The sequence below is a fragment of the Anomaloglossus baeobatrachus genome, chromosome 3 (genome assembly GCF_048569485.1).
Source record: "Anomaloglossus baeobatrachus isolate aAnoBae1 chromosome 3, aAnoBae1.hap1, whole genome shotgun sequence".
Taxonomy (NCBI): domain Eukaryota; kingdom Metazoa; phylum Chordata; class Amphibia; order Anura; family Aromobatidae; genus Anomaloglossus; species Anomaloglossus baeobatrachus.
In genome coordinates this window covers 371998318-372019811 of record NC_134355.1, presented here as the reverse complement: position 1 = coordinate 372019811, position 21494 = coordinate 371998318, and the positions used below count along the sequence as shown (strand labels likewise).

Sequence of the window (21494 nt, the reverse complement as noted above, 5' to 3'; positions counted from 1 at the left end):
TAGTAAGTTTCACATTTATCCCTTTTATTTTTATGTAATTGTCTACACTGTATTTGTATTGTTCCCTTTTGTAAAATCTTGTATATTTTATAAACACTGCCTATTTTCGGATTAAATATATAAAATGTACTAGTTCGTTTGCTCCTGCTCTATATATGAATCCAAACCCGTTCGAAGAGCCTTTTTGCTATCTGTAACGGGTGTCCGAACTACCTGTAGAAATTTTCGGTGGTGGCAGCGGAATTATTGTTGTGTAGAATTATTGAGGTGCTATAAGCAAGGGGTACCGGGGTATGTATATATATATATATATATATATATATATATATATATATATATATATATACATATATATATATTCCATTAGCGGGAATCGGTGACATATATATTACCCATGCTGGCAGACCTTCAATATCTGACATTAGTAATTCAACAACCTCTTTTACTTATTGTCCAGCAGTACAAAAAGTGACCTGCTGACAGGAGGGGCGCTAGAGAGCAGTCTGATTGTGACAAATTAGTGAACAGCGGGTGGGATTTCTGAGTGACTCCCCCGGCTGTTCACGACAGGCAAGGAGTACAGACAGTTAATGAGATGAGCCATGGCCATGCTGTCTATCTAAAGATAGTCAGGCCAGCAGACAAGAGCACCCCCCTGACCTTTATTGTCTCCACAAACAGCACTATAAACTGTAATGGGTAAGTGTTGTATCCGTGAAAAAAATGAATACAACACATGCATGCAACATGAACGTCTGAATTAGGCCTGAGACAGGCTCTGTTTGCATAGGATAATACACAACACTGTATACCATACATTCAGTTTTGGCAATTATTGTCTATTTTGTCAAATATTGTCTGTCATTTGATTGCTTTTTATTCATTAAACAGTTAAATCGTGATCTTAAAACCTTGGTTGGTTTGTTTACAGTCATGCTGTCATATGTACACAGTTAGTAGTCACCTGGCAGCTCCAAAATGGCTAGCACAAACAGGCTTGGCGCTATCTAGTCCATTTCCCAGAACCCAGGGGTTGCCCTTGCCTTCACCCCTTAATCCCTGTACAAGGATTTGGACTTAAACAAAGTTCCCTCGGCTTGCCAGCTGCTGTTTGTTGGTGCAAGCTAGCAAGAATGAATGTCAGAAAGCCGGGTCAGATCCAGGAGGTCACATCAGGAACAGAATCAACAATACGCGTGTAGTCAAATGTAAAGCCAGGGTCAATGAACAGGAAAATCAGGTCAAAGCACAGGACAGAGGCACAAACCAGGATAGAATCTTTATTGACTGGCAGTGGGAGCTGGCTCTCTGGGATTTATATAGAACAACCCCACCCAGTGCTGCCAGAAGACAAAAATCAAGACAAGATTAACCCCATAGCTTCCAGGCTAGACAGAACCCCAAGTCCCAGGAATAAAAAAGGTATGTATATAGAATATCACCTGCAACAACAGTGTGGCGCTGCCCAGCAGCCGAAGCAGAAATTGGCACAGATGTTACACATGGTTCTTAAGGCCCTGTCACACTAAGCAACATCGCTAGCAACATCGCTGCTAACGAACAACTTTTGTGACGTTGCTAGCGATGTTGCTGTGTGTGACATCCAGCAACAACCTGGCCCCTGCTGTGAGGTCGTTGGTTGTTGCTGAATGTCCTGGGCCATTTTTTAGTTGTTGCTGTCCCGCTGTGAAGCACAGATCGCTGTGTGTGACAGCGAGACAGCAACAACTAAATGTGCAGGCAGCAGGAGCCGGCTTCTGCAGAGGCTGGTAACCAATGTAAACATCGGGTAACCAAGAAGCCCTGTCCTTGGTTACCCGATATTTACCTTTGATACCAGCCTCCCCCGCTCTCACTGCCTGTGCTGCCGGCTCCTGCTCTGTGCACATGACATGTAGCTAGCTGCAGGACACATGGGGTTAATTAACCTGATGTGTGCTGTAAGTAGGAGAGCAGGGAGCCAGCGCTCAGTGTGCGCTGCTCCCTGCTCTGTGCACATTTAGCTGCAGCATACATCGGGTAATTAACCTGATGTGTGCTGTAACTAGGAGAGCAGGGAGCCAGCGCTCAGTGTGCGCTGCTCCCTGCTCTCTGCACGTGTAGCTCCGTGCAGTGGTAACCAAGGTAAATATCGGGTTGGTTACCGATATTTACCTTAGTTACCAAGCGCAGCATCTTCCACGCGGCGCTGGGGGCTTGTCACTGGTTGCTGGTGAGCTCACCAGCAACCCGTGTAGTGACGCTCCAGCGATCCCTGCCAGGTCAGGTTGCTGGTGGGATCGCTGGAGCGTCGCAGTGTGACAGCTCACCAGCAACCTCCTAGCAACTTACCAGCGATCCCTATCGTTGTTGGGATCGCTGGTAAGTTGCTTAGTGTGACGGTACCTTTAATGTTAATGCATCTTGATAATGAGGGTCACTTTTATTTTGCTCCTTAAATCATATTCCAAGACTAAGCTTTGACAGTAACTATTCTTTCTGATTCATTGTTTCGCCAGATTCAGTAAAGAAAATAGAGAAAACCATACACCATACACCTTCCTGCCCTTCGGCGATGGACCAAGGAATTGCATAGGGATGAGATTTGCTATGTTGAGTATGAAGGTAGCCATCACAGCCATCCTCCAGCATTTCACCTGTCGACCATGTAAAGATACATTGGTGAGTTGACTACTTCATACAAGGTTAACATCTTCTTCCACTGATTTTCTATTATTGGCTTAAAGAGATGCAACCATCAGGATTTTGATATATAAAGCAAAGCCACTGCTATACTGGCTCTAGGATACTGAATGTAAGCATACCTTTTGTTTAGAGATTGGATGTTTTATTTCAGAAATATGTGCAAGTAAAGTTCCAGCAATGCACTGCTATTTGATTCACGGGTCAAAAAAGGTGTGGGAATATGTAGGTTGGGTTTTGCTATTGATTCCTACCCATGTCTGTCTTCCTTGGTAGATACTAGACTATATGGACTCCTTCCAGGTATAAGTAATTTCTGTCACGTGATAGGGGCATGTTTGAAATGCAGCTCATACAGTCTAGCATCTACCATGGCCAGGGGCAGGAATAGATAGCAAATCCTGATCCCCATATTCCCTTCCTGTTGCACCTTTATGATGGAGTTTGGATTTTATTTGACTTTACAAAAAAGGATTAATTTAATTTTATTCCCTGGAGTTGGATGTCTTCTTTCCATTGAGTATTGGCACAGTATTTGTACTGTCTTGTGTAGAACATTTAATGTGGCGAGATGTGATCTAGAGAGTAGAGAGGAAAGCTTCTATTCTGTCATGGCATAAGGGGGGGGCTGTGAGGACTGCAGGCCAAAGCTGTCTCTAATGTTGTCATACTTCAGTTTGAAGAATGAAGCAAAGTCTTCAGCTGAGAGGAGAAGGAGAAGGTGCTGAGGAACGGGGAGAGAATTTAAAGTGTTTAATAGCTGTATAGGTTTGTCAGACTGGGAGGATATGAGAGCTGAAATGTAGGTTTGTTTTGTAGCAGTGAGTGTGGACTTGAAAGTGGTGAGGGACTGTTTATTTGGGATAAGGTGCTCATTGGAATGGAATTGTCGCGGGCGGGGAGGGCGCTGCGCTCACCACGCTCGGGTCCGGCGCTGCTGCTGCTCGGTGGCTCGAGCGGTGGGCCGGATCTGGGGACTCGAGCGGCGCTCCTCGCCTGTGAGTGAAAGGGGTGTAGTTTGGGTTTGGGGATTTGGTCCGTGACGCCACCCACGGTTTGTGGTGAGGTTGGGGGCACCACCGCTGCTATTGACGGGGATCACGGGAGCGATGGCAGGGAGCAGCTGGGATGTTTCTCTCCCCTCCGTGGGTAGGGGGTTGGTGGTCCCGGGGCCCGGAGAGGTGACGGGGAGGTAGCGTCGGGGAGGTGCATGGTCGCTTGGACTGCGCAGCAGTACAAACACCTTTTTATTAATAAAGGTCGGCTTCGCTCTCCCACCCAAACAACCTGGCCCTGATACTGCCCCTGAGAAGTGGGCAGCACCCCTTGACCCCAGTCCAGATCCAGGCTGCCCGAGCGGGAACGGGTATGGAGTTTCGCACCCTACAGTCACTTTAGGGGACTCCACGTCCATGGGGGACCCCTGACCCCTGGAGGATCGCCACCGGTTTATGGTAGGGCGGGCCTGGGCCATCCCTTTCCTCCAGGCCCATCCTCCAAATCAGCCTCTCCGGAGGCGGCAACGGAAACATGCCAACATATTTACATTTCCACTAGTTTGTGGGTGCCCTGCTAGTTCTCAGGCATGTCCATAAGCAGTTTCTTATGCACGGTACAAAGGGTCCCTACGGGGACTACTTGCCGGCAACGGCCGGTTCAATCACAGACGACAATCAGGTAAAAACTCCGGTTTGATTACTTTCATTCATTTACTTATTTACACACTCAACGTATCAAACCCCTAAATGGTAGTTTCCCTGTACCTAAGCGGGGGTCGACCTACGTTGGGGCACGTGGACCTTCGGGGCCCAATGTCAGTGGTTTTTGCCGCGCTTGAAGACCACAGACATTGGTGTCAAACAGATGATTCTTTTTATTTCATTCCTACGCGTTTCGGAGACCCCAAACTGTCTCCTTCTTCAGGGAAAAGAACTTTACAGAAGCCAAGGAAGAGACCTTTTATGAAGCAGTGAAAGGGGGAGGGACGTCTATCGTGTGGGGCAAGCGGAGACATAGGGGAGCTGGGTACAGGTGCATCCCTGGGCACTGGTTCATCATCGGCTACTTCCATCTCTTTTTCCTTCACGGGTTGTGGGAACAGTATCACTGGAAGAATCACTGCGCCATTCTGCGTAGGCTAATCTGCTGGGAAATCGCCCATCATGGTGTGGATTACCCCCTTTTCTTTCTCCCCAGCCGGTCCAGGGACCGGAGCTTCAGTCGCCACCCTCAATGTTGGTGGGCACCTCTTCAGGTGGTCCCTGGAAACCGTGGCCAAAGTCTTCCCCTGGTCACGACTGATCTGGTAGGCCTTCCCATTCGGTGGGTTGTATAACATACGGGGTCTTCTCCCATTGATCATCCAGCTTATGGGTTCTTATCTTTCGCTTCAGTACTACATCCCCAGGCTGGAAGGGACCTGCAGGAGCCTTCCTGTTAAGGCACTGCTCCTGCTGTCCCCGACTCCGGCACAAGTTCTTTACTACATATTCTTGAACCTGTCGGTACTGCGCCCTTTGCCGAGTGTCCCATCCAGCAGTCGAAGGGAGGGCTTCTGGGGCTTCCAAACCCATTTCCAGGTCCACTGGCAGCCGACCGGGCCGAGCTCTCATCAGGTACGCCGGTGTGCATTTAGTAGAGCTGGAAGGGATGTTGTTGTCATATCGACCAGGTCAGGTAGCTTTTCTGGCCACAGGTTCCACTCTTCCAGCGTTAATGTCTTGAGGAGACCCAGGACCAGTTGGTTTATCTTTTCACACATGCCATTGGTCTGGGCATGGTAAGGCGTGGTCCGAATTTTCTTGCAGCCGTACAACTGGCAGAATTCTTGAAACACCTCCGCTTCAAAAGCTGGGCCCCGGTTGGTAAGCACCCTCTCCGGGTACCCGTGCGGTCGACAGAAATAGGCCTGGAATGCTCTGGCGGCGGTACGGCCGGTCAGGCCCTTGATTGGGACAACCACCATGAATCTTGAATAGTGGTCTACAATGGTCAGGGCGTAGGTATACCCACTTCGGCTAGGGGTGAGCTTCACGTGGTCAAGGGCGACCAGCTTCAGCGGCTGATGCGTAATGATTGGGCGCAAAGGGGCCTTCTGGCTGGCCTCGTCCCTTCTTCTCAGTGCACAGGGACCACATTCTCGGCACCAGGCCTCCACAGACTCCCGCATCCCACTCCAGTAGAATCGCTCCCTCAACAGCATCTCCAGCTTCTTCCACCCAAAGTGCCCGGTACCGTCATGGTATGCCTGCAGGACAGTGGGCACATTAGCCTGGGGAATCACCAGCTGGCGAATCTTCTCGTGGGTCTTCGGGTTGATCAATTCCCAATATAGCTTCCCCTGGTGTAGGTACAGCCGGGCTCGTTCCCTCCACAGTCGTTGGGCCTCGGCGGGGGCGGCAGGGTCTATTCCGGTGGAGCCCTGTTCCACCAAGCGGACAGCAGGTGCCTTGTCCTGGGCTTCTTGCCACCCTTGACTGGGCAGCGGATCTAAGTTCACTTGTTGCTGATGGACATGCAACGTCTCAGCTGGCGGCCGGTGAAACGCAGGCAACTCGATTTCTTCGAGGTCATCATCATCCAGCCCCTCTCCCGACAGGTGGGGCATCCGGGAGAGTGCATCGGCATTAGCATTTTTACGGCCGGCTCGGTACTTGATGGTGAAGTCGTAATTAGCTAACCTGGCCACCCACCACTGCTCCAGTGCACCCAGCTTAGCTGTATCCAGATGGGTTAGCGGGTTATTGTCCATATAAGCGGTGAACTTGGCTGCCGCTAGGTAATGGCGGAATCGCTCGGTGATGGCCCACACCAGTGCTAAGAGCTCAAGCTTGAAAAAGCTGTAGTTCTCAGGATTCCTTTCTGTAGGTCGGAGTTTCCGGCTGGCATAAGCAATCACCTTCTCTTTTCCATCCTGGATCTGGGATATGACTGCTCCCAAGCCTACATTACTGGCATCGGTGTAGAGGATGAATGGGAGACTGTAGTCGGGGTACGCCAGGATTTCTTCCCCGGTCAAGGCCGTCTTCAGCTGGCGGAAGGATTCTTTATGCTTTTCTTCCCACGCCAACGGGGTTCAAGGGGACCTACCACCCTTGGTCTGTCCCACGAGGAGGTCTTGCATGGGGGCAGCCATTTTCGTGTATCCCTTAATGAAGCGGCGATAGTAGCCCACCAGACCCAGGAACTGTCTCACCTCTCTCACCGTGGTCGGCCTCGGCCAGTCTTGAATGGCAGTGATCTTTTCGGGATCTGGGGAGACGCCTTCCGCACCCACCACGTCCGAGGTACTGCACCCTGGGCTTCAATAGATGACACTTGGAGGGCTTCAATTTCATCCCATACTTGGCAAGGGACGCGAACACCTCAGCTAGGTGCTCCAGGTGGGCTTCATACGTCTGTGAGTATACAATTACATCGTCCAGGTACAACAAGACGGTCTCAAAATTCAGATGTCCTAGACAGCATTCCATCAGCCGTTGGAAGGTTCTAGGGGCATTGCACAGCCCGAACAGCATGCTGTTGAACTCACAGAGTCTCATGGGGGTAGCGAAGGTGGTCTTCTCACGGTCTTCAGGCGCCACGGCCACCTGCCAGTACCCACTGGTGAGGTCAAGGGTAGAGAAGTAGTTAGCGGTTCTCAGCGTGGCCAGGGACTCTTCAATACGGGGCAGAGGATAGGCATCTTTATGTGTTATCTGGTTAATCTTCCGGTAATCCACACACATCCTCATGGTGCCATCCTTCTTCTTTACCAGAACCAGCGGGGCGGCCCAGGGACTGCAGCTATCCCTAATAACCCCCGCCTCCTTCATGTTCCTTAACATGTCTTTGGCGCATTGATAGTGTGCAGGGGGGATAGGTCTGGATCTCTCTTTAATGGGGGGGGGTGCTCACCGGTGGGGATATGGTGTTGGACCCCTTTAATCCGCCCAAAATCTAGTGAATGTTTGCTGAAAACCTACTTGTACTCCTGTACCACCCTGTATACCCCTTCTTTGTGATGTGTGGGGGTATCATCGGTGCCTACGTGTAACTCTTGACACCACTCATATAACCGCCCCGGGGATGGGTGGTGACTGGCAGGAGGCGGTGAGGTCGGGGGAACGGCCTCCTGGATGGTGTGGGGGTCTAGAGTAAGCAGCTTGGCGAGGGTAGTGTACCGGGGAAGCCTAACCTCCTCCTCCCCGCAATTTAACACCCTTACGGGCACTCTCCCTTTCTTGACATCTACCACCCCTCGGGCGGCCAGTACTGTGGGCCAGTGTTCGGAGGGCATGGGCTCTACCATGGCTGGGTAACCCCATCCCTGGGGACCTACCGCTGCCCTGCACTAAATCATCATCTCACTCCTGGGAGGCACAATCAAAGGGGCCGCATCCATCACTCTCACTCCCCCAATCTCCCCTCCTGTTGAGTTCACTTGCTGCCGATACATCAAGGCCCAGATCTCACGCCGCACAGCCCTCTGACGGCCTCCCGCTGCTGTGGCGGCTAGCTGCTGCAGTAGGGTCAACACCTCACTCATGCAGTGCTCCATCACATTAGTCCCTAGCACTACCTTCGGGTTATGATCGCTGGGTTCATTCATTATCACAATCATTCCTTGGTGCTGCAGTTCAGCCCGTCCTATGGTCATGGCCACTTGTTTGTACCCCACTTGGGTCAAGGGGAGTCCATCAACTGCGACTAGTGTCATGCTACCGTCTGGAGGGGCAAGTTCATCATTTCCCCAATACCGCTGATACAGTGTGTAGGGTATTGTGGTTACCTGGGATCCAGTGTCCAGGAGTGCCATCAGCGGGATGCCATCCACTGCCAGAGGGATGATGGGCCGTGCTCCAATGTACCGGTCCCGCCAGTTGGGGGGGCCACTGGGTTCTACTCCTGAGGATTGGCCCTTGGCCCCAGGGGTTGTTCGTGTAACGGACACCGTCGGGAGTAGTGGCCGGGCTTGCTGCACCTTTAACAAATTGGAGGTCCATACCGTGAGTCATTGGCCCTTCTTCGCTGCATCCAGGGGACATCCTCCGGGCTGTCGGCGAGCTGCATCCTCTCCGGGGGCTTGGGTCTCGTCGGAGGCTGGAGTACGGCGAGGATCTTGGCGAGGTCTCAATCCATGCGACGGACCTGGGCAGCCAGTTCCTCCATCATTCCACCAGGGGCTGCAGGCACCGAGGGAGCTGGGAGAGAAGGGGCTACCACGATGGGAGCCGTCTCAGCTGGCCATGGGGCCGCTTCAGGCATCCACCCGCTTCAGTGGGCGGAGGGAAGTTTGCAGGCGTAAGGCATAGTCTCTAATACTATCTGCAGGCCGCTGTCGGCATTGATAAAACTGCATCCGCAGCTCGGCTTCGGTGCGGGTCTCGAAGGCAATCTGCAGCTTTTCAAAGATGGTGGCCCCGGAGGACCGGTCCCCCTCGGTCCAGGTCTCAGTCTCCTGCTCAGCCGCGCCGGCTAGCTGCCCCAGCACTACCGCTGCACGTTGCTTATCGGTCAGGGGATACAGTTCTAGGACCGGGTTAAGCTTCTTCCGGAAGACCTGTAAAGCGTCAGGTTTCCCGTCGTACTTTGGCAGACAGGTAGCTCCGGGCACATAGGGCAAGGAGAACGGCATCACCTGAGCAATGGTGGGGGCCGCGGCCTCCTCTGCTCGTGCGGCCGGAGCACGGCCTGGCCCATTCTCTTTCGCGGGCACCGCTGCGGCTGCGACCGCCACTCCTCCAGCGGCCTTATCGGGCGCAGACATCTTGTTTCCGCCCCCCCTTGGTCTTTTCTCAGCACCTCCTCTTCAGGGGCGGAGCTTCGGCTTTCGCGCCTCCACTGCTCGAGAAGACGCTCGAGCGGGAAAATCTTCGCGCCCAAGATGGCGGATTCTGAAATTTTTCGGCCGAACACCGCCGGCGGGACACAAGGCGCACTTCTACCAGCCAGTAGAACGGTAAGATCCTGTTCGTGACGCCAAGTTGTCGCGGGCGAGGAGGGCGCTGCGCTCACCACGCTCGGGTCCGGCGCTGCTGCTGCTCGGTGGCTCGAGCGGTGGGCCGGATCCGGGGACTCGAGCGGCGCTCCTCGTCCGTGAGTGAAAGGGGTGTAGTTTGGGTTTGGGGATTTGGTCCGTGACGCCACCCACGGTTTGTGGTGAGGTTGGGGGCACCACCGCTGCTATTGACGGGGATCCCGGGAGCGATGGCAGGGAGCAGCTGGGATGTTTCTCTCCCCTCCGTGGGTAGGGGGTTGGTGGTCCCGGGGCCCGGAGAGGTGACGGGGAGGCAGCATCGGGGAGGTGCAGGGTCGCTTGGACTGCGCAGCGCGGTGCCGGACGGCACGGTAGTGCTTACTCAGCCACAAATGGATGCAAGTCTCTGGTAAAACAAACGGCTGGATGGACGGGTCCCACGGCCGGCTGCTGTGGCTTTCCCTGCACCTTTTGTGTATCTTCGGTCCCGATGGCTTCCCACCGGTAACCCGCTCCCCAGCGTGGATATGTGCCGGAGGAGCCCTTTTGCCCGCAGGCTCTGGCCCCGGGAACTCTAGCTGTGGCGGTAGCTGTATTTCCCTTTTGCTGTTTGGACGGTTGCCTTCAATCGGGTCTTGGCTGCTAGGAAACCCCTGGGGTTCCGGTCACTAACAGATATGACCTGTTTAACGGCGACTCCAAGCCTGGTCGGGGTCCGCAGGCCCTGCCGGTTTGTGCTGGCTTCACTTCGCTCCCCGGTTCGGTACCGGCGGGCCACCGCCCGTCCCCGGTCCTACGGTTCCGCGTTGATCTGCCTGTCCTCCAGATGGCCACCACTGTCTGCCAACCTTGCTATTGGTGCCCGGGCCACGTACCCGGACACGGTCAGTTCGCTCCTCTACTATCACTTCACTCCTTCTCCTTCACTTCCCTAACTCTGACTCCCTTCCTTTTCCCGCCTCCAGGACTGTGAACTCCTCAGTGGGTGGGGCCAACCGCCTGGCTCCACCCCACCTGGTGTGGACATCAGCCCCTGGAGGGAGGCAACAAGGATTTTGTGTCTGGCTGATGTGCCTATCTCGGGGTGGGGGTGTTGTGTTGTAGTCCCTGTGATGACCTGGCTAGTCCAGGGCGCCACAGAATCATCTCATCTCTGCTTAACAACCCTGAAATCCCGACTCGATCTCCATTATGTTACTGATATTATTGTGTTATGAAAGAGATGAGGATCTTCTAAAGGACTCAGTAATTGTTGCCTAATCGGGGTGACTATTTAGTTTTATGTTTCTGTATTTCACAAATTGGAAGATGGCTGTAAAAAGATATTGAAGAAAAACGCTTTCCTCATTGTTGTGTGTATTTGCTGCTTTATGATGCTAAAAGATAGATCCTGTAATATGTCGCCAACTTCTTAATTCCATGTCTAGACTTGGTGCTGTCCTTAAAAATCATGGACGTCATCCAAAATACTAGATGAAGTAGCATTTGATGTTTGGCATATTCATTTCTGCATCATTTAATTTCAGTAAATCTTTGGTAAAGCGGGCTTTACACGCTGCGACATCGCTAGCGATGTCGCGAGCGATAGCACCCGCCCACGTCGGTGGCGCGTCACGGGGTGATCGCTGCTGTAGCGAACAATATCGCTACAGCAGCGTCACACACAATTACCTCTTCACCGACGTCACTGTGACCGCCGAACAATCTCTCCTTTAAGGGGAAGTTCGTTCGGCGTCACAGCAGTGTCACTAAGTGGCCGCCCAATAGAAGTGGAGGGGCGGAGATGAGCGGGCGGAACATCCCTCCCACCTCCTTCCTTCCTCATTGCCAGCGGCCGCAGGTACGATGTTGTTCCTCGTTCCTGCGGTGTCACACATAGTGATGTGTGCTGCCGCAGGAATGACGAACAACCTGCATCCTGCAACAGCAACGATAATTGGGATTAGAACGACGTGTCAACGATCAACAATTAGGTGAGTAATTTTGATCGTTAACGGTCGTTCGTGCGTTTCACACGCAACGACGTCGCTAACGAGGCCGGATGTGCGTCACGAATTCCGTGACCCCAACGACATCTCTTTAGCGATGTCATTGCGTGTAAAGCCCGCTTTAGTATCATTTATGCTGAGCACAATGTGCCAGATACTCATGGCCCAAAGTGTTTACACCACTGAAATTGTTCCAGAAAATTATGTATTTCTCCCAGATAATTATTGCAATTATATGGATTTTGTTATTCACATGTTTATTTCCTTTGTGCGTATGGGGACACTACAAAAAAAAGAGGACAAAATGGAAAATTGGACATACCGTAATTTTCATTTTAGAAGACGCACCTCAAATTTAGAGAAAAAGAGAGGTAAAAAAATATTGCGTCTGTTTTATAATACGATGGTGTCTTACTGGGGGAAGGTGGGGGACAGCAGCAGTGGTGGAATGGGGTCACAGGAGGCAGGGATGGTGGTAGAGTAGGACGATGCTGCGACTGGTGTGGTGGGTTTCCCAGATGCTCGCTGCGGCAGCTGTGAGGCAGGAACATTCAGAAATTATTGGTAATGTGGGCTTCAAATAAATGGCGCCTGGAGTCGGCACATGTGCAGATTGCGCTATTGGCAGATCGACGAGCTAATATCACATTTGCGCACGCGCCACCTCCGAGTGCCATTTTCCATAAGTCCACTGCTGGGAGATCAGTGGGCCAGCGGCGGCGCATGCACAGATGACATCTTGAGCAGAGAGCTCCATCTGCGCTTGCGCTGACTCTGGGCGCCATTACTTGAAGCCAGCACCACTGACATTTTAAGGATGACCTCTGCTTCACCACCCACAGCCAGCACCGCTCGCAGCACAGCACACAGCCCACAGCATTGCCCCTGCCTCCTGTGACCATTCTCCACCACCCCCTGGTAAGCTACATTCGACTTAGGCTGCTTTCACATTTCTGTCTTTTTTCATCAGTCACAATCAGTTTTGTCACTGATGTGACTGATGAGACAGAGAGAAAGAGAGAGAGATGACGGATTCAGCCGCCCATAGGCTTCCATTGTAACCGACGCCGGACGCCGACGCATCCGTCACTCTCAGTTTTTCGCCGCACAGAAAAAACGTTACATTCTGCGTTCCTTCCGCCCATCGGTCTGTCACTCCCAGACTGATCAGTCGCACGGCGGATGCAACAGAAGCCCATCAGTTGCAATCCGTCGTTAATAGAAGTCTATTGGGAAAAAACTGAATCCTGCAAAATATTTTGCAAGATAACGTATTTACTCAAGGGGACGGATTGTGACCTATGGAAAAAGACGGAAGTGTGAAAGCAGCCTTATAAGGCCTCTTTCACACATCAATTTTTTTCCATCAGTCACAATCTGAGAAGGATCCGTTGCAGATTGTGGTACAACTGATGCAATGGATCCTGTAAAAAAACGGATCCATTGTACCAGCTGAACAGTGGTTTCTACCCGTTCTGGGCATGCTCATTTACAAAAAACTGAGTCCGTCGCCGGAATCCGACATTTGACGGATTGCGACAGATCCTGCGCACATAGGCTTCCATTCTAAAAAAAAGACAGATGGCGACGGATCCGTCACTGTCCGTGTTTTCAACGTTCACAAAAATCGTTGCTTTAGACGTTGCTTCCGTCAGCCGCACAGACAATTTTTGACGAACCCGTCGTACGACAGATGAAAAGTTGAGTCATCCATCACAATCCGTTGCTAATACAAGTAAATGAAAAAAAAACGGATCCAGCGTTGGATCCGTTTTTTTTCACATTTTGACAAATTGTGACTGATGCAAAAAAGCTGATGTGTGAAAGGGGCCTAAGGCACGCCCCTTTTTTCCTTACAAATTTTTTGGAAGAAAAGTGCGTCTAATAATCCGAAAAATATGGTAATTTTGCACAAAACCCCCAAACTGGTCCTAACAAAATTGTTGGCACTTTCAAGAAAGGCCCCGTCACACGCTACGATATATCTAACGATATATTGCCCGGGTCATGGAATTTGTGACGCACATCCGGCATCGTTTGAGATGTCGTAGCGTGTGACACCTCCGAACGACTGTTAACGAGCAAAAATACTCACCTTATCGTTGCTCGTTGACACGTCGTTCATGTTCATAATGTCGTTCCTCCTTCTGCGTGCTGGTGGTTCGTCGTTCATGAGGCAGCACACATCACTATGTGTGACACCCCGGGAACAACAAACACCGCTTACCTGCATCCCGCTGGCAATGAGGATGGAAGGAGGTAGGCAGGATGTTCGGCCCGCTCATCTTCACCCCTCCGCTTCTATTGGGCGGCCGCTGTGTGACGTCGCTGTGACGCAGAATGTCCCACCCCCTTCAGGAAGAGGATGTTCGCCGCCCACAGCAATGTCGTTAGGGAGGTAAGTACGTGTGATGGTGGCTAACGACATTGTGCGCCACGGGCAACAAATTGCCCGTGATGCACAAACTACGGAGGTGGGTTGGATCGCTCATGCGATCGGACGATATATCGTAGCGTGTAACGCCGCCTTAATTGTGGGTAAACAACTTTGTTTCAATCATGTGATGCTCGTTCAAACTCCCCAAGTAAGTAACAAGTGTGGGCAATATGAAAATCACACCTGAAACCAGATAAAAGGGAGAAATTGACTCAATCTTTGCATTGTGTCTGTGTGCCACACCATACAGGAGATAGGCCTGGCTCATCCTTAAAGAGGGGGTGCTAAATAGTCAAACAGTAAAATTGCATGTGACGACATGGACTCTCATGGGTTAAAGTTTCTTAACATTCAGCCAGACTATTGTTCTTATGTGTGCTAAGTCATGTTTGCTTAGCTATTGTATCTCCAGTCTCTTCCAGTAACCATTGTATTGTAGTTGTGTATTGATAATGTAATTACCTTAGTAGCCATTGTCTAGTCGGTGACTTGCCGACTCCATGTAGATATACTGAGTCTTTCTATGCACATCATTTAAATGAACATTATCCATGCAGCTTGAAATTCATCCAATGGGAGAAGCAATCTTGTCCAACCAATTGATGAGGACGCAGTGTATCCTAATGGAAGGTTATGGCTATAAAAGGGACTTCTTTAAGCCACCAGGGTTGATGAAGGTTGATGGATCCAGTCTAAGCTCTTTGGAGCTGACTAGAGGATCAGGATATCTTATGGCTTCAATCTAGGGACTCCGGACCCGGTTGGAGACCATATCCACAACCTAGGGATTTCGACTCCGGCTGCCAGGATTTTAACATCACACCAGGACTACCTAAGGAGGACACTCAGGTTGGGACAGTTCAGTCACTTGTTACAGACTTTGCAGACCTCAGACAGCTTGGAACCTGTGAGGCATGGACATTCTAAATCCCTGGTGAGCCAGCGGAAGGGTGAGACTCTGTTGCCTGTTACATTTGTGTGTTTTGCTGGTTATGTGATATGTGCCGTTAATTGTTTGGGGATCCAATAAAGTCTAATTATTGTGGTTCCCTCACCCTGTGTTGTCTGAGTAGTGTTACGCCCACGGTTAAGGAGGCCGGCGTTCAGTTGGGATGAGCCCTGAGTCACGCTGTCTTTCTAAAGGCGGCGGGTTTTAGTGGACGAGAGCACCCACTGAGCCCCGTGTCTCCACACTTGGTGGCAGCAGTGGGATACTACTCAGCCTGGTTTACCCAGGGGAGCTGCAGCGGACTGGTGTTCGTGGACACCGTCCAGGGCTCAACAACCAGGGAGGCACATAAGCATACCCAGCAGGCCATAGGGGAGGCATTCAGGTTTCGGACGCTGCCATGTCCAACCCCACCAGCTCAGCCATGGGACAAGGACAAGAGAGGAGTTACGACCGCTGCAGTAAATGGATGCTACAGGATCTGTGCCAGAGGCGAAAGATTATCTACTGGAACACTGAGACTCGGTCAGCCTTGATCCAGAAATTAGTCCGTTGGGATGCCCAGAATGATGCAGAGGACGATGAGGATCCCGTCGATATTGACCCAGAGAATTTAAACTATGTGCCACATCATGGATCTAGTGACAATCGGAAATCAACTTTGTCCAAAATGGCCCAAGCCACAGCGTTGTTGGATGCATTGGGGCCTAAATCCTCAAGAGAAGAGAGGGCTTATGTTCTGGAATATGTTTATGGGATTCCAGCTGCAGTACTGCTAGCACCTGTTGGTCGAGAAGGATGGTCCCGCTACCCAGCAGAAGCTGCACCAAAACAAAGGACTACAAACAGGGCCTGTGACTTGCCCAATCTATGGCGCTGTTATACATGTGGGCGCCATGGACATATAGATAAAGATTGTCTCCAAAACCGAGGCCGCATGCTTGGAGCCCGTCTGCCACTCCAACCAGTCAACATATGCCGAGATGAACCAACGAGACCTGAGGAATGCTACTCCCAAGAAACACCAATAGCTGAGGAAGTGGTTTATTCAGTCCACACCCTACGGCAGGCCGGACACCGTACACCAGCCAACCTCCATCCCCACATCCAGACGGTCAAGGTCGGTGATATACAGGCTCAGGGACTTCGAGACATTGGATCTTCCATCACTCTGGTAAGCCCAGTTATTGTTTCCCCAGAAGACCCTGTACCAGATTCCCAATTATCCATCTCCCTGGCTGAGGGCCAGCGCTCAGACGTCCCTCTGGCATGTGTGCAGTTGGACCTAAGGACCGACCAGGGAGAGGTCGAGGTGGAGCTTGTGGACAGCCTCCCCACACCTGGTATTTTGGGGACCAACCAGGAAGCGATTGATGTGGGGATTGTGAACAGCCTCCCCATACCTGTCATTGTGGAGACTGACCAGAGCGAGGTTGATGTGAGACCTGTGAACAGCCTCCTCACACCTGTCATTGTGGAGACTGACCAGAGCAAGGCTGATGTGGAGCTTATGGACACCGTCCCCATACCAGTTATTTCGGGAAAGGACCAGGGAGAGGTTGATGTGGGACTTGTGAACAGCCTCCCCACACCTGTCATTGTGGAGACTAATCAGAGCAAGGCTGATGTGGAGCTTATGGACACCGTCCCCACACCAGTTACTTTGGGGTCTGACCAGGAAGAGGTCCATATGGAGTTTATGGACAGCCTCCCCACACCTGTTGTTTCAGGGACGAGCCAGGAGGAAGTTGAAGTGGGGTTCATAGATGGTCCCATCAAGCCTGTTGTTTCGGATACCACTCAAAGGGAAGTGAAAGTGGGGCTTGTGAATTACCTGCTCACACCAGTCATTTTGGAGAATGACCTAGGACAAGGACTATCCAGTCAGTTTGAAGCAGCCATCACCCACCTCCAAGCCAAGCAGGACCCTGATGTGGATCTTTCTAACATCTTTTCCAGGGATGGTTTGCATTCCCGGTCTTCATCATCTACTTCTGAGCCAAAAACCGTGAGTAAGCCTAACCACACTGTGGCTATTGACTGGGGGAGGATTGATAGTGGGAGATTTGTGCAGGCCCAACTCATGGACCCCACCTTAGTGCTTGTCCACAATATGGCTGCTCAACTTGGGGGAGGTAATCAGGGGGAGGTGTATAGATGCAAGCCTCTGTTGCTGACCTCACCATTAAAAAGGACAATGCCGTCAAGAGGAGAAGGATGATCGGAAGCCTATCATGTCTGGCTAATATTAAGAAGGGGGAGGAATGTGACGACATGGACTCTCATGGGTTAAAGTTTCTTAACATTCAGCCAGACTATTGTTCTTATGTGTGCTAAGTCATGTTTGCTTAGCTATTGTATCTCCAGTCTCTTCCAGTAACCAGTATTGTAGTTGTGTATTGATAATGTAATTACATTAGTAGCCATTGTCTAGTCGGTGACTTGCCGACTCCATGTAGATATACTGAGTCTTTCTATGCACATCATTTAAATGAACATTATCCATGCAGCTTGAAATTCATCCAATGGGAGAAGCAATCTTGTCCAACCAATCGATGAGAACGCAGTGTATCCTAAGGGAAGGTTATGGCTATAAAAGGGACTTTTTTAAGCCACCAGGGTTGATGAAGGTTGATGGATCCAGTCTAAGCTCTTTGGAGCTGACTAGAGGATCAGGATATCTTATGGCTTCAATCTAGGGACTCCGGACCCGGTTGGAGACCATATCCACAACCTAGGGATTTCGACTCCGGCTGCCAGGATTTTAACATCAAACCAGGACTACCTAAGGAGGACACTCAGGTTGGGACAGTTCAGTCACCTGTTACAGACTTTGCAGACCTCAGACAGCTTGGAACCTGTGAGGCATGGACATTCTAAATCCCTGGTGAGCCAGCGGAAGGGTGAGACTCTGTTGCCTGTTACATTTGTGTGTTTTGATGGTTATGTGATATGTGCCGTTAATTGTTTGGGGATCCAATAAAGTCTAATTATTGTGGTTCCCTCACCCTGTGTTGTCTGAGTAGTGTTACGCCCACGTTTAAGGAGGCCAGCGTTCAGTTGGGATGAGCCCTGAGCCACGCTGTCTTTCTAAAGGCGGCGGGTTTTAGTGGACGAGAGCACCCACTGAGCCCCGTATCTCCACATTGCACAGCAAAGACTATAGCACCAAAAGTAAATTCAGAAAAATCGAGTGGTGGTTTTTCAAATGCTTTAATATAGTGAATTATGTGACAAAAAATAACTTCCAAAATAGATATCACCCAACATTTCAACCTACTAACTAGGTCTTTTTCACGGGATAATTTATCTAATAGAGTAATTGATAGTCGTATGGATCTCAAATCAGATTAAAGCAAGGCAGAAAAATACTCATGAGATATAAATCAGTAGCCTGTATAGTAGTATAAAGGTGCAAAGCATAAGGTTGGATAATATAATGACTGCTAATATGGGCAAAATAGTAATTAGAAGGATCCTTATTGCTAAATGTGCATCTATGAATAAGTAGGATATCCGTGGTGGTTCTCTCTACAGTGAAGAACTTTGTGTCTTTAAATGAAAATTTGCAACGTTTTTGACCTGCAAAGGTTATACACTTGAGTGAATAAGACCATTTAAATAGGAGTTCCTGTAGAGCAGGTAAGTTCAGATCTCATAATCGTGTGCAGTCTCGTCCATTGTGCAGTGGTGGTGTGTGCCACAATAAGCATCGAAAACAGCAAGAGGAAAAGAGAACTGTCCAAGGACTTGAGAACCAACATTGTTGAAAAATATCAACAATCTCAAGGTTACAAGTCCATCATCAGAAATTTTGATTATCCCTATGTACATGGTGTCCAACATAACCCAGAATTTTACAACCCATGACTCTATACCTACACAAGAGGTAGGTCTTCAGTAGAGATGAGCGAACCTGAGGTTTGGTTTTCGAACCGAACAAGAACTAAAAAACACAGGGCTCAAGTTTGACGTGCGAACTTAACTTGCATAAGCAACGCTGTGCTCGGTTACGCTCGGTGCTCAGCCTTGTGAAAACCGCTTGTAGTGTTTGAACTACTCTCACTTGGGGTAACTACAGTAGTTACGTAGTTTGCATCCCCAAAAAAAATGTAGAAAATGCCAGCCCACCCTCTCCCGGAAGTGCTGGCTGTATGTGGGCAGAGACTCAAACTGCCAATCAGTGTTTCTTAACCTCCTCATGCAAGGTTCAGTCACGTAGAGATTCAGTTCATTTGCTGCCATCGAACCGAACATCCTAAGGTTCACTCATCTTTAGTCTTCAGGTTCCTTTTGAAGGTTTGCATGGTACATGAGAGTCTGATATGTTATGCTAGAGAGTTCCAGAGTATTGGGGACATGCGAGAAATGGATGGAAACAAAGCGCTGGAGAATTCTGAAGTGGCCAGCAATGAGTCTGGATCTAAATCCCAATAAACACCTGTGGAGAGATCTTAAAATTGCTTTTGGGAGAAGGCACCCTTCATATACGAGAGACTGGGGAAGTTTGCAAAAGAGAGTGATCCAGAATTCCAGTTGAGAGGTATTAGAAGCTTGATAATGGTTATAGTAAATGACTGATTGCAGTCATTTATTCCAAATAGTGTGAAACCAAATATTAAGTTGAGCATGCCAATAATTTTGTCCTGCCCATTTTGGAGTTTTGCGTGAAATTCTATACAATTTGATTTTTTTTAATCCTTTTCTTATTTTGTTCCAATACAAAACGGAAATAAACATGTGTACAGTATAACAATGGGAGTAATACTTAACTTTCTGGAACAATTTCAAGGGTGCCAACATTTTTGGCCATGATTATATTATATATATAAAATATCCTCATAGACCTTGCTGGCCTCACAATGGACATGCAGTTTTTGTTGCAAGTTTCTGAAAATCTGCGTCAAAATCTGTGTCAAAATACGCAGAGTGGGCATGGGGCCTTATACTCACATAAATGTCACGAACGTTACAGATACATAGGAAACCCAATGTAGTACGTTGTTGTGGTGTTCTCAAAGTTGTGGTGTTCTCACATCTCACTGTATATTATTCTGTTTATTAGGTCCCAATGGAGATCAGCACTCGAAGTTTTATGCAGCCGAAGAAACCAATTATTCTAAAATTTGTGTCCAGAAATAAAGTTGATGAGTGAGCAACCAGATACAGATAGTCCTGCACAGATCATGTAGTCTAGTCTGTGTGTGTTTTTTTAAGACTCGACAATAGAATCAAGTTAAAATAGAATGCACGATAAGATTTTATGTGTAAAAATTGATTAAAGTACCTCCTGAATTTTATATCATATCATGCAGTATTTATTCCTAGTGCCATTTGTCCCAGTACTATTGTATTTAAAATATTGGTAAGACTTTAATAACATACATACATGCACATGTACACACACAGTAACAAGCGGGTAACAATGATCGGGTTCTGGGGAGGTCTGGGAACTGTGGGGGCTAATCCAGCACCTCTACTCCATTGTCATTGGACCATTTCTTCGCCAATTTCGACATATGCTTCTGCACCAAATTTGCATTTCCTGGGAAAAAAAATGCCCCGAAACAGCATTTTTTTGCCAAGAGATGCAGACTTGTTGCTGAAATTTATAAACCAAATTCCTGAAATCTGCATCTCCTTGCAAAAAAAAACAAAACATCTAAACGTGATGCAGCTTTGATACTTAAGGCCCCGTCACACACAGAGATAAATCTTTGGCAGATCTGTGGTTGCAGTGAAATCATGGACATATTGTTCCATTTGTACACAGCCACAAACCTGGCACTGATAGTCCACAATTTCACTGCAACCACAGATCTGCCGCAGATTCATCTGTGTGTGTGACAGGGCCTTTACTTTGCCGGAAGAGGCAGATTTGGAGCAGTAATTTGGTGTATACATTTCAGCACCATATCTGCATCTCCTAGTAAAATATTGCATCAAAACTGCATTGCATTTTGACACGTTTTGTTTTGTTTTTTTTGCCAGGAGATGCAGTATTGGTGCAGTCAGTTACCTGCGGTCACAGGTGGGGTACCGTGGAAACCTCTAGCTGTGACCGCAAATAAACTGAGTGACTTCACCGCTCACAGATGCAACTCAGTCAGTCTCTGTCGGAAGCCAGAGCAGACAGTCACATTTTCTAATGTGCATGCACCCTGCGACTTCAGTATGTAGTAGAGTCAGGATCGTCATGGGACCTCATTTGGATTACGTCGTAACTGGGTGTTTGGGGTTAATAAATTGCAGAAAGAGGGTGTTGTTTGGGCACTTTATTTCAAATAAAGGATTTTTTTGCTGAGTGTGATTTTCTTTTCATTTACAATATTAGTAATGAGGGGGGAGTCTCATAGAAGCCTTCCATTACTAATCTAGGGCTTACTGGCAACTGTGAGCTGTCATTAACTCCTTATATTACCCCGATTACCACCACAACAGGGCAATCAGAATGAACCAGGTAAAGTACCGGAATTGTCA

General features: G+C 49.4%; 1 protein-coding gene across 1 annotated transcript in view; it reads left to right on the top strand.

Moving 5' to 3' along the window:
• LOC142295309 (cytochrome P450 3A9-like) overlaps positions 1-20314 on the top strand; it is a 132632-nt gene extending 112318 nt beyond the window's left edge. Inside the window, exons 12-13 of the mRNA XM_075338424.1 lie at positions 2499-2661; positions 20080-20314. Of these exons, the coding sequence (XP_075194539.1) occupies positions 2499-2661; positions 20080-20169 (253 nt within the window). The 3' untranslated portion in view covers positions 20170-20314. The remainder of the gene's footprint in view (positions 1-2498; positions 2662-20079) is intronic.
• The last annotated feature ends 1180 nt before the right edge of the window (positions 20315-21494 follow it).